The following is a 13,474-nucleotide window of genomic DNA, read 5'->3' as shown; positions in this document are numbered from 1 at the left end:
ACTTTGAAACTGTATTTGTCCTTGTAGCTGAGATGCATCTGTTGGAGGCAGCATATGGTGGGTTTAGTTTTTTGATCCAGTCTCCTACTCTGTGCCTTTTTATTGGTGAGTTCAGTCCATTTACATTTAGGGTGATTATTGTTATATGAGAATTTCCTGTCATTCTATTTCTGTTTTTCTGGTAGGATGGTGTCTCCATTGTTTCTTTTGTTTTTTGTTGCTGTCTATTATTTCAGTGTGTTGCTATCCTGTGATTTATCCCTCTATTTGTTGTTTCTTTCTGTTATGTATTTCAGTTCGGGATTTTTTTTTAAGTGGTTACCATTAAGTTTATGTAAAAGAAAGTTTCATGTTTAGAGTATTCCATTATCTTCAGCATGCTTACTTTATCCATTCCTTTGTGCCAGTTCAGACATTTACTCTCTGCCCTTTTATGTTTTTGTTGTCACAAATTATCCCTATTTATGCTGTGAGTTGATCTGCGCTGCATTAAGAAGTTGTCTTTTTCCTCTTTTTAAAAGTGATTTTCCCCCTTCTTTATCCTGTATATTACGTTTAAGTTTATAGTGTCCTATTTGGTGTAGGTGTTGCCATTTCCTCCTTGTGTCTGTCCATAACACTACACATGGTTTTGTATTCTTTTGCTTTTTTGTCTCAGGTAGAATGGCCTCCTTCAGTATTTCTTGTTGTGCAGCTCATGTATTAGAACATTTTCTCAGCTTCAGTAGGTCTGGAAAGGTCTTTATTCCTCGTTCATATCTAAAGGATATCTTTGCTGGATATATTATTCTTCGCTCATAATTTCTTTCAATAGTTTGAATATTGGATTCTACTCCCTCCTGGCTTGTAGAGTTTCTGCTGAAAAAGCTGATGATAACCTAATGGGCTTTTCTTTGTAGGTTACCGTCTTCTTTTGCCTGGCTGCCTTGAGGATTCTTTCTTTGTCGTTGATTTTAGACAGCTTCAATACAGTGTGCCTTGGAGAAGGCCTGTTGGGATTGAGGTAATTATGTGTTCTATTTGCTTCTTGGATTCGAGGATCCAGTTCTGTCCACAAGTTTGGGAAGTTCTCATTGACAATTTGTTTGAATATATTCTCTGTTCCCTTCTCTCTTCTCCCTCTGGCATGCCCATTATTCTTATATTGCTCTTTCTGGTGGAGTCAGACATTTCTTGTAGAGTTCTTTCATGTCTTTTATCTCTCAAGTATCTCTTCTTCCATCTGTGTCATTTCCAGATTTTTATCCCTGATGTCACTGAATCTTTCCTCCATCTGGTCAGCTCTGTTACCTAGTTTGGCTATTTCATTCTTTATTTCTTTTATTGAGTTCTTAATCTCCAAAATTCTATTTGGTTCTTTTTTAAAATTTCAATCTCTTTGGTAAAATGTTCATGTTCTTTGATTGTGTTTCTGAGTTCATTAATCTGCCTTTCTGTGTTTTCTTGCATCTCATTGAGTTTTTTCAGAACTGTAATCTTGAATTCTCTGTCATTTAAGTCACATATTTCCGTGTCTTCAAGTTCATTTTCTGGAGACTTTTCATTTTCTTTCTGAGATGTCTTGTTGCCTTGGTTATTCATGGTAATTACTGATTTATTATTTCTCTTCCTAGATATCTACAGGAGTGGGTTCTGCAGCAGGTTGATAGGAAGAGGTCTTTCTTTTGTTTTCCAGTACTTGTTGGTAGAATGTTTTATTTTCTCTCCAACTATAGCCTTTTTTTCTCTCTCACACTGTAGGGTTACGTTTTCTCTGCTCTATTCCAGCTTCTCACACAGTGGGGGGATTCTCTGGAAGGCAGGCTTCTCCTCTGTTAATAGTTCGCCTGGGTCATAGGACACTGCAGAAATTCTATTGGTTCTTTTTTAAAATTTCAATCTCTTTGGTAAAATGTTCATGTTGTTCTTTGATTGTGTTACGTTAAACTGCCTGTCTGTGTTTTTTTGCATCTTGTTGAGTTTTTTAAGGACTACCGTCTTGAATTCTCTGTCATTTAAGTCACGCATTTCCATGTCTTTAAGTTCATTTTCCGGAGACTTTTTATTTTCTTTCTGAGCTGCCTTGTTACCTTTGTTATTCATGGCAATTAATTAATTATTATTTATCTTCCTAGGCATCTACAGGAGTGGGTTCTGCAACAGGTTGATAAGAATAGGTCTTTCTTTTGTTTTCCAGCTGGTGTTGGTAGATTGTTTTATTTTCTCTTCAACTGCAGCCTTTTATTCTCTTTCACGCTGTAGTGTTGTATTTTCTCTGCACTGTTCTGGCTTGTCTCACAATGGGGAGATTTCCTGGAAGGTGGGCTTCTCCTCTGTGAACACGTCACCTGTGTCATAGGGCTTAGCTTCTGTTGGGAGATGTGGGGAGCTTCTGAAGTTCCAGATCTCTTCCTGCACCAGTTTCAGAGCCTGTGTGTTTCAGCGGCTCTGTTTACTCCTGTAGCGATCCACCCAGATAAGTGGAGACAGGGTCGGGTTGGTTAGCAGGAGGTCACGCAGAGAAATGCCGGCAACCACCAACACAGCCAATCCTGCAGCCAAGGCTCCTTACCCTTTGCAGGAACTAGTTTGGCTACAAGTCTGTGGCTGCGGGCCATAGTTCTCAGAACTGCAAATATTCTGTTCTTTTGATGGGACCCTGCTGTTGTTCTGCTTTTAGTGCTGAGTAGGTGGGGGTGGGGCAAAGTCTGGGAGGGTAGGGAGGGGTTGGCTAGTCTCCGTGCCTATGCCTTCTGTCCTTTGCTTGGTAGTGAGGGCTTAAACTGCCATTTTCACCCTTCTTTTCTCAGTCTTTGCTCCGAGGTCTCTGCCGTGAGTGTTGGTTTTAACTGTGCTATATGCTGATCCCTCAGAGGGGACTGTGGGCCATAAGGGGAGCGCTAGCAGACCGAATGCTTCCATCTCCCATAAATGCGGTAGCTCTGGAATTTAGGGGGCATGGAGCTCTGGTCTGTGTCCTGCACCTGCGTGGCCCGTGTCTCTGCACTTTGCCGTTCCCTCTCCCCCACCCCCAGCTCGCCCAATTTGCCCACATTTAGATGATTTCAGTTATGTGTCTCTTAGTCTTGCCTGTCTGCTATGCAGGGAGTCCTTTGTGGAATTATAGTTGCTCAAATTGTTGTAAATTCCAGGGGAGATTTCAAGAGGCTGACCTTACACCGCTATTTTTATGACGTTATGGCTTGTTTCCATATCTTTGCTGTTATGAATAACACTGCAATAAACATAGCGAGATATATATATATATATATATATATATATATATATATATATATATATATATATATATATATATATAATTAGTATTTTGGATTTCTTTGGATAAATACCCAGGAGTGGAATGTGGAATTTGGGTCATTAGGTATTTCTATTTTGAATTTTTTGAGGAACCTCCATACTATTTTCCATAGTGGCTACTCCAATTTGAAGCCCTGTCGAGGATTCCCTTTTCTCCACATCCTTGCCAGCACTTGTTTGTTTATTTAGTGATGATAACCATTCTGACAGGAGTTAGGTGGTATCTCATTGTGGTCTTTATTTGCATTTCTCTGATGATTAGTGACATTGAGTATCTTTTCATATGTCTATTGGCCATCTGTATGTCCTCCTTAGAGAAATGTTTCTTCATGTCCTCTGCCCATGTTTTAATTGGGTTGTTTGGTTTTTTTGTGTTGAGTTGTATGTGTCTTTTATGAATTTTGGATATTAACCCCTTATCAGATGTATCATTGGCAAATATCTTTTCCCATTCAGTAGGATGTCTTTTTGTGTTGGTGATGCTTTCCCTTGCTGTTAAAAACCTTTTTTTTTAGTTTGATGTAGTCTCATCTGTTTATTTTTTCTCTTCCTACCCTTGCCCAAGGGGACATATCAGTAAAAAGTATTACTAAGGGTAAAGTCTGCAAGTTTGCTTCCTGTATTTTCTTCTAGCAGTTTTATGGTTTCGGGTGTTACATTTATGTCTTTAATCAATTTTGAGGTTTTTTTTGTAAATGGTGTAGGAAAGTGGTATGATTTCATTTTTTCCATGTATCTGTCCAGCACCATTTATTAAATAGACTGTCTTTATCCCATTGTAAATTTTTGCTTCTTTTGTCATTGGTTAAATGATCATATATGCATGAATTTATTTCTGAGCTCTCTATTCTGTTCCATTGATCTGTGTGTCTGTTTTCATGCCAATACCATGCCATTTTGTTTACTATAGCCTTGTAGTATGATTTGATGAGTGTGATACCTCCTACTTTGTTCTTCTTTCTCAGGATTGCCATGGCTAGTTGGGGTCTTTTATGGTTCCATATAAATTTCAGGATTATTTGTTCTACTTCTGTGAAAAATGTCATTGGTATTTTGATAGGGATTATGGTGAATCTGTATATTGCTTTGGGTAGTATTGACATTTTAACTATATTAATTCTTTATATTTGTGAGTATGATATATATTTTCATTTATTTATATCTTCTTTAATTTCTCTCTTCAATATCTTATAATTTTCTGAGTATAGGTCTTTTACTTCCTTGGTTAAACTTATTTCTAAGTATTTTATTGTTTTTGATGCAATTGTAAATAGGATTTTTTTCTTAATTTCTCTTTCTGACAGTTCATTATTAGTGTTATCAAATGCAACTGATTTCTGGATTGTAATTTTATATTTTGCTACTTTGCTAAATTCATTTATCTGTTCTAATAATTTTTTTGGTAGAATCTTTGAGGTTCTCTCTATATAGTATCATGTCATCTGCAAATAATGACAATTTTACTTCTTCCTTTCTAATTTGGAAGCCTTCTATGTCATTCTAATGTCTGATTGTTGTGGCTGGAACTTCCAGTACTATGTTGAATGAAATTGGTGAGAGTGGGGATTCTTGTCTTATTCCTGATGTTAAGTGAAATGCTTTTAGCTTTTTGCTCATCTCTTTTTTTGTAAAACAGATTATAGTGCCTTCACTCATTACTCACATGTTTGCTGTGAGGATCAAATGAAGCCAGCACAAAATGGAAGATACTGGCACTTTAGTGCATTATCTCATTCTCAGTTAAGGTCACCTTCATTGCCAGCTATCAGTCATTATCTTTTTTCACATCTTACTACTAAAGAAACAAAGTAACTCACCCATAAGTTTGCAAGTAGGGAGAAAATAAAAGGTAGGAGATTGGGGAATAAAAAAATAATGATACCTGAAAATTATAAATGCCACAAATTTGCAGCTGTTATAATTTATATTAGAATGATAAGACTAGTGTCCTCTACATTCTTGAGACAACAGATACTTGTTATCAGCAAACCAAACAGAATTTATTTTCCAGGGATCAAAAATGACATGTTAAATATTAATTCAAATTTTATGTTTGTTTTTATACAGTATGAATCTATTTCAAATATTAATGATTTCAAACAAAAGAAATCCAATTTTTCTTACAATTTCTCATTTTGTTAAAAGAAGTTTCTTTTATACAAATGCAAGTGATTAAAATGTATTACTAAATATAACCATATTATTGCATTAATGGATCCCTTTTACCTACTTTGCATGTATGGTAGTGTCTGCAGCAGTCAAACTCAGTTCTGAGTCTAAAACTTCAGATTTGGCGTGAATGGAAAGGTTAGGCTGGATAAACCCATCTTGGTTAGCCTTAATATTTCTTGCCTAATACATAATACATAATATATAAGCCTTTTACAATATGCCTTGTTTTATACAACCCATGATTCTGAAATGTATGCAAAATACATTTTTTAAAAAAAAATAATTATTTATAAATGCATTAGGGGAATTTACTATTTTAAGAATTCATATAATGGGTCTTTTTGTTAGGTTGAATTATTTGAAATTGCCAATATTTGAGCATTTTTGACTTACAGAAATGGCAATTGCTTGTGGTTCAGTGTAATAAAAAGTGAGGAACCATTCTTTCACCTTAAAACAGAATACATTTATATACATTTAGGCTAACATGAAATTTTTTCGAGACTGAGGAGGCAATGGACAAGTCAGCATTTTGGATATATGGATGAATTCAAATAATGCCCATTGATTGCTCTAGCTATGTCTTTGAGCAGTAATATATATTAATTAATACATTGGGAGATATAATATAAATAGAAAAATTCTTTTCTTTACAGTAAGTTTGCTATGATGAAAACATTCACTGTATTTTCCTAAAGATTAAATACCACGTGAGGCACCATAATGACACATTTGATTAAATGCATCTCCGTTTATGTTATCACTGGAAACTGTGAGGGGTTATGCTGCTATTTTAGTGCAATCTGTGCTGTATGCTTTAGTTAATGCTCAGTGAAAATCTGGGTCCCGTGGGGCAGTTTGTGATGAAAGAGAGTGGTTGTTTTCCAGGTGAGTAACCTAAACATAAATTAGTAATCTTCATCCAAATCAGTGATTAAAGAGCAGTTTCAAGCTCCTGAAATTTGGGTTGAGGAGGTAGGAATAGATTTGCAGACTGTTTGTTGATTAAATTCAGCAACAAGGCATTGGATATCTTGCTGTCACTGCTGTTTAAAGTGTAATCAGTTCTTCATTTATCCAGCCACTGACTTCTTAACTGTAAAGCACATTCAAATACTATTAGCACAAAAGGGAGAGGGAGACTTGTATCCTTAACAAATTCTGGGGTATATTGCCAGCCTCTGAGGAAGTCCACATCTGGCTACCAAGAATTAATATTTTAAAGGGTACATGGATTTTGGGTGTAGACTAAAGACACAACTTAAACCACCAAATCTAATAATATGAGAGTCACTTTGCATTTGGGAAAATATAATGCCCAAAGGGAAGTGTATGAGCTATCTGAGTCTTAGCTTACCTGCGGCTCTCTTCTGAATGGTACAGAATTCATCTGCCATCTCTTACAGTGTGCTGTTGTAACAGGTGTTCCAGAGTCAGCCTAGCTGCTAAGTTTAGCTCTGCATGTGGGGATTTTACACTTTACAGCCCCTTGGAGAGGGGAGTATTGGCAAATTACTGTATACAAAAGTAAAAAGCATTTGGGAATTTTACCACCAGGCTAGATTTAGATCAGAGTAAAGGGGCCGATCTAAATTTGTAACAGGCTAGAGAGAGCTGCATGTCTGGTGGAGGTGGCATTAACCTAATAGCTATTTCATTTCTCGCTTACCACCACTGCAGTTCCCGAGGGAGCACCCTGTGAAATTTGATGACCATCTTTTAGGTGCAAGAGAGAACTGTTTTGTTAAAGCAGGAAGAATTTAACACAGGTGTATTAGTTCTTTGGTGACAAGAATATGACCAGCCTTCTAATTTCTAATTTGTAAACAGAACTTATCTCCCTTGATTCTCATTTGGAACACTATTTTTTATAAAAAAATTAAATTCTTTCTCTACTACTGGCATATGAGGGCTACTTACGACAATGGAATTTTTCAAAATATATTTCTCCTATAGGTAATAAGTGAAACACTTCATCTTTTGGTAAGGATTAGGAAGGGAAGAGCATTATCTGGGAAAGAAAAATGTGAATGTGAGGACATTAATCTCAGTAAGGATTTGTTGCAGTATTGTTTAGTCCTTTCCTCCTTTGTTTCTTTGTTTTACTTACTCAGATTCAAAAGGAGTTCGGTGATGACTAAATAGCTCTCTGATCATTTTTCAGAAATAAAAACCCGGCATCGAGAGGCTTGAATGTTTCATCCAAAGCCACACTCATTCAACAACAGGGTACCAATATGATTTCATTTCTGCTTTAAACTACAGTTGAGTGTTCTTTGCTAAGGCTACCTTTAAATACAGCTCATATTTGTGTGCAACTCAATCCTAAAGCATGATCGGTAGGGAGAAAAAGGCAAAGGTTGATTGTCATGAGCACATTTTGACTTAATTTTCCCTTGGTTTTTGGGGGAGCTCATCATCCCAAATTTTCATAATACATCTGTCATTATCTGAGTTTTTAAAAGTCCAGTAATAGTAATAACACAGATGTGAAATGCACATTTTACCTCTCTAGATGAATTTGTTGACTGGAAACATCTTTCTGCAAACTTACTCTTTAAACTGAAACAGTTTCTTGAAAAGTTTTCTTTCATTTGGGACAAACTCAATGGCCTAGAAGATAAAATCACTTCCCCTTTGGGAAAGGTTCATGGTCCCTTCCATTAATCTCTGACGTGATTTAGCTTCATATCAGCAGATGTGATTATTTAGGGTCCAAGTACTAAATTAGAACTTATCCTTTTCTTGGGGTAACTTCTTTGAACAATCAGCCCTTTCAAAGGCAAATTTTCCTTGTTCTTGGAGCTTCCAAGGATCCTGTATTTCTTTACAACAGCTGCATATGAATTTCTGTGGTCTCAGGTTTGCTCAAGGCGCAGGCACTCTTTGGTTACTATAGAAACCTGCCCTCCCAACCAGCTGTCATTTCCCATATTCCTGGCAAAGAATGAGTCTTAAACCTGTTAGATATCCCAAGCAGAGTCAAGATAAAGAATAACACAAAGAAAACATGAACAATTTTTTGTTAAAGGAACAACTTAACTTCCTACATGCAGTGCAACAAAGTAAGCTTTCCTGGACATCAACATACAAGGGTTTACTGAGCTCCCCTACAGCTCTCTTCATCGTGGCTTTAAGGAGTGGGGATTCGACTCTGCATCTCTACATCTGTGAATTGAAGAACATTTTCTGTGCTCTCCGAGGTGATGGGTGAGATGACATGTTTGAGCCGAAGGAGCATTGTGAAGAGCAGGAAGAGGAGAATGGCCAGGAGGCTCAGGAATAAGCCCACATACATGTATAGGTTGGAATACTTATCTGAAGTGGTGTCAACCTCTGTTGCCAGGGTGGGGAAATGGGCCCGCCCAGTGAGATTTCCATGGTACTTGAAAATTATCTCTGTCATCACTCAAGACTTGAGTCGGTACCTGTTTCTATTCGATTTCTATTGCCCTTGAGGCATTCCACAGTCACTTAGGCTGTCTCTGAATATATTGGAGGTTTTCTAGCAATCTCATACAAAGCAATCACGACCAGAGCCAAGTCAGTAGTGCACAAGCAAGAAAATGGGGATGTTCTAATTTCGCAATTGCCACACCTTCTCTGTCCTCCAGAACAGCAACCCCTCCCAAATAGGTTTTGTCAGAACTTCTCAATCATTTTTAAAAAATACATAAATCATTTGTTTTCCATGGTCCTACTCTTATAATAATAAAAATAAAAATGGTGAAATTGCTTATAATACTGGTATGGGGACTGAGTATTAAATCAGACTTTTACTCTGTTTTGGTGGGAGAAAGGATTCTGTTTTACCTACAACTCATCTAAATATGCACACTAATTATGTGGATTTAGTTGGGTTCTTCCGTGAAACTTTCTAAAGGCTTTTGTATACTTCAGGCTTAGCATATCTGAGTTTTCAGCTTTCTTGTCTTTCCATATCTCCCCTAAGGATGGAGCTTGTAAAGTTCCTGCTCAGCTGTCACAGCTTAAGGGCTGTAAGTCTAGAGGATGTGTTTTCTACAGCTTTGTTGACATGCCTCTCTGTAGGCTGGAAGGAAAGTGTTGTCAGACCTGGTAATTCTCAGATGAAGGAAGTCTCAGAGATGCTGACAGCAGTAGATTTAGGCTCAGAAGATTTGACTCAAGATCCTTCAACAGATTTATTTTCCTGAAAGTCAAGAACAAAAATAAAAGATTCAAGTATCTAAGAAAAACAGATGGCAATTTCTTTGAAGTAAAAATTGACAGAAACATTGAATAAAAGTTTGCTATGGGCAAATTAGTTTTAAAATAATATCCTGAGTTTTCATCATTTTGAATGTTTTTTCTTCTATGTGGTAAATAACTATTTTTAAAAGATTTTTATTAAAATGTAGCTAACATACAATATTATATTAGTTTCAGGTGTACATTGTAGTTATTCAAAGTGTAAATAACTATGAAAAGGTTAAAGAAAATGTCAGATTACTGAACAGCAGCTAATAACTAAGCTACTGTGTTTTCTAAACTAACTTATAAGATTTACCTGTGGTACTTATTAAAACACAGACCCTTGGCTCCAACTTAGATGCTCTGAATCATTAACCTCCACAGTAGGGGCCTGGACACCACTCTAGAATGTCACATGTTTCTTGGTCTAAGGTGGGGTCTAAGCACTGATATTTTTTAAAATGTGACTCTAAAAATATAGGTAGGATTGAAAACTACTGCCTCTAGTTTCCAGGAAAGCCTAACAATGAACTAAAGAAGACCTAAATTTAAGGATTCGTTTTCAAACTCCAGGTCACAGTGCCATGGGTCACTTTAACAAATCACGGAATTTTCAGGAATGCAGGCTTCCCCCAATTTTGTTTTTGTGTTCTAGCTGTCTCATTTATGTCTGTGGGGGGCTGAGAATACACTCCCCCCAGTATTTGTAGATCAGAAGGAATTAAGAGGGTATATCTGTTCTGAGCAAGTAACTGCAGGTTTCATTATTGATGAAGACAGAACCTTGTCTTTATTGGCAAAAACATTCCAGTGTATATGAGTTCAGACAATTAAGTTTGTGAACTTTTTGAAATGATGTTGCTAACCTTTTTTGGTATCAGAGGGATTATTCATTATGAGTTTGTGCCAACTAGACAGTTAACCAGGTTTACTATTTGGAATTACTGAAAATGCTGTGTGAAAAATTTAGATGACCTGAACTTTTCACCAACAATTCATGGCTCTTGCATCATGACAATGCACCAGCTCACACGGCACTGTCTGTGAGGGAGTTTTTAGCCAGTAAACAAATAACTGTATTGGAACACCCTCCCTACTCACCTGATCTGGTCCCAATGACTTCTTTCTTTACCCACAGATAAAGGAAATATTGAAAGGAAGACATTTTGATGACATTCAGGACATGAAGGGTAATACAATGACAGCTCTGATGGCCATTCAAGAAAAAGAGTTCCAAAATTGCTTTGAAGAATGGACTAGGCACTGGTGTTGGTGCATAGCTTTCCAAGGGGAGTACTTCGAAGGTAACCATATTGATATTCAGCAATGAGGTATGTAGCGCTTTTTCTAGGATGAGTTCACAAACTTAATTTTCAGACCTCATAAAAAGGGTCAAGTAATTACTGTTGAAGTCTTCCAGAATGATTTAGGTTGCTATTCTAAACATGAATTTTGAATATGGCTGAATAAAATAAACAACATAAACCACCATCACCTGTCAAACTTCTATGTGCCACAGTAGCAAAGAGCTGACGATGTAGCCTAGTTCTGTCACTTGTTAACATACTCAAGGAGAGTTAACACGTTGCGTACTGATCACAAGAATCTTCACGAGGGATTTAAACCCCGCCGTACGCAACGTGTTAATAGAAATAGCTCCAATCACATTACTCTTCCTATGATCTTGAATTTTGACCCCAGCCTGGGAGCACTTTAGCTTAAAGTTTATATTCACTAACCTACTTTCTGTAATCTGCATGATTCTTGGTTTACCTACCTATAGTCCCTACCACCCATGCAGAGCCACCTGGTTCACAAAAAAACTGGGTATCTTTCTACTGTCTTAGGAGCAGTGGTCTAGGAGACATTTTTTGCAATACTTAAAGGTACATCTACTTTGATATCTGATTCAGTAACAAATGGAAAAGACAATCACAGTAGGTATCCTTTAGTTTCCTAGAAATACTATGCCCCAAAGGCAATGGTTCACCTGAGTAGCTTGTTACAAATTCAGATTTTTAGGGTCTGCTCTTGGGAGCTCCTTCTCCCCGAACCACTTGGTTTTTGACCTTGCTTGTTCTCCCTAATCCAGTTTTGTCTCAAGAGTGTGGAGCCCTAACATCGTTTAAAATGTAGATTCCTAGGTCTTTCCCCAGGCCTACTGAATTCTAATATCTTTGATCAAGGCCCAGGAATATGCATGCTAAGCACAAGCTTTTGAGGTGATTCTTTGCACACTGAGCTTTGAGAGTTAACTATTAGTTTTTCTATCTAGACATTTCAGCTAAAAACATAGATAATCTGCCTTATTGGTTGTTTGGGGGCCCTACTCAGGAAGATGTTAAGAAAATTTGCCTTCATTGGCTGATGTTAGTTTTTTTTTCTTTTGTTTTGTTCCCTCACATGACAGACTGCATGTGAGGTGATGGTTAGCTTAGGGTTAAGAAAATTCTCCCTTGTCTCATTCCCGCAGGGATGATATGAGGTCTTTTTGTCTGTTTTGCCTGCATCAGCAGGTGAGGTAGAGAAGTAACTAAGTTATATCAGAAAGACATGACAGGGACATTGCCAGGCTTTGGAAGGCCTTGGGCCAATGGTCCCAAGCAAGAACAGTAGGTATTGTTTGTCCAAATAAACTGGCCCTGCAGCTGAATAGGCAATATTTTTATCACAGTAACTGCCGAACCCTCCTGGAACTGGCCATTACTGGAGGAGGCAGCTTGGCTCTAGGGTACATCTGAAAAATATATATAAGACAGACCTCAGTTGGCAGTGTAATTTTCATTACTTGTCATAGGTGATTTTTCATCATTCTAACATTTTGGAAACTTGTATGCAGCATGCAGTTTACAACATCAGGAGACGCCCTGACTTTCAGCTGCAGACCTGGTGAGGTCTGGCTGGTTCCCAACCTCTCCAGGGTTGTTCCCCACGGTTAGCCTTCTTGAGAACTTGTTAGCATTTTGGGAAACTTGTATAAAGCTTGCAGCATCAGGAGATGCCCTAACTTCCAGCAACAATAAAAACAGCAACAGCAGCAGCATTCTTGGGAACTTGTTAGCATTTTAAAAACTTATATGCAGCTTGCAACATCAGGAGACACCTCAGTTTTCCAGCCACGGACCTGACAAAGTTCTTATTCCTGACCTTTCCACTGTTGTTTCCCCACAGTTTGGTGAGCTTTTGGCATCTATTGTAATAGTTGTTATCCTATAGAATTTATTACTGCTTTTGGATGCTCCCTATTAACTTTCTTTGTATATTTAGCCAAATGATATTTGATCAACTGTAAACATGTGTTGGGATCTCTTAAACTTATATGTATGTATACTCCTTTGGCATGACATTGTCAATGTATATAGTTTAGTATTAACCACCTTCACTTTCTGTCATTAGCACATTTTTTTGATTGCCTTTGTCTTTTGCTATTATAGTGCGAAATAAATTGATTAGATATTGCTAAATAAATTAATTAGTCCTTCTCTAGTGAATACTCCCCTTTCTTTTCCCCGTTCGTCATTACACCTACTTAAAAAAAACTATCTAAAACAGTGTTATTGGTTGAATTGTTCCCCCAAAAGATATGTTGAAGTCCTAACACCTGGTACCTGTGAATGTGACCTCATTTTGGAAATAGGGTCTTTGCAGATATAATTAAGTTAAAATGGACTCATTAGGTCGACCCTAATCCAATATGACTGGTGTCGTTATAAGAGAAGACAGAGACATACAGAGAGAAGACAGAGGCAGAGATTGGAGTGCTACATCTACAAGCCAAGGCGTGCAATTTAAA

The 13,474-nt window shown here is 37.3% G+C and overlaps 1 protein-coding gene and 1 long non-coding RNA gene across 2 annotated transcripts in view; one reads left to right on the top strand and one right to left on the bottom strand.

Moving 5' to 3' along the window:
* Nucleotides 1-13,109, top strand: part of LOC141569671 (uncharacterized) — a 129,981-nt gene extending 116,872 nt beyond the window's left edge. Inside the window, exon 5 of the long non-coding RNA XR_012493406.1 lies at nt 10,820-13,109. This is a non-coding gene — a long non-coding RNA (uncharacterized LOC141569671). The remainder of the gene's footprint in view (nt 1-10,819) is intronic.
* Nucleotides 6,087-8,972, bottom strand: SERTM2 (serine rich and transmembrane domain containing 2). Its single transcript, XM_074323868.1, has one exon. The coding sequence runs from the start codon at nt 8,873-8,875 to the stop codon at nt 8,603-8,605; it is 273 nt and encodes a 90-aa protein (XP_074179969.1). The 5' UTR covers nt 8,876-8,972; the 3' UTR covers nt 6,087-8,602.
* Nucleotides 13,110-13,474: the final 365 nt, after the last annotated feature.

Source organism: Rhinolophus sinicus, chromosome X (genome assembly GCF_036562045.2).
Source record: "Rhinolophus sinicus isolate RSC01 chromosome X, ASM3656204v1, whole genome shotgun sequence".
In the NCBI taxonomy this organism is placed as follows: Eukaryota; Metazoa; Chordata; class Mammalia; order Chiroptera; family Rhinolophidae; genus Rhinolophus; species Rhinolophus sinicus.
Note: the sequence above shows the minus strand (reverse complement) of the source record. Positions and strands in the feature narration are given on the sequence as shown.

What these genes read in the sequence shown, in the direction of transcription:
- SERTM2 (XM_074323868.1), bottom strand. Translation starts at nt 8,875, where the DNA reads ATGACAGAGATAATTTTCAAGTACCATGGAAATCTCACTGGGCGGGCC.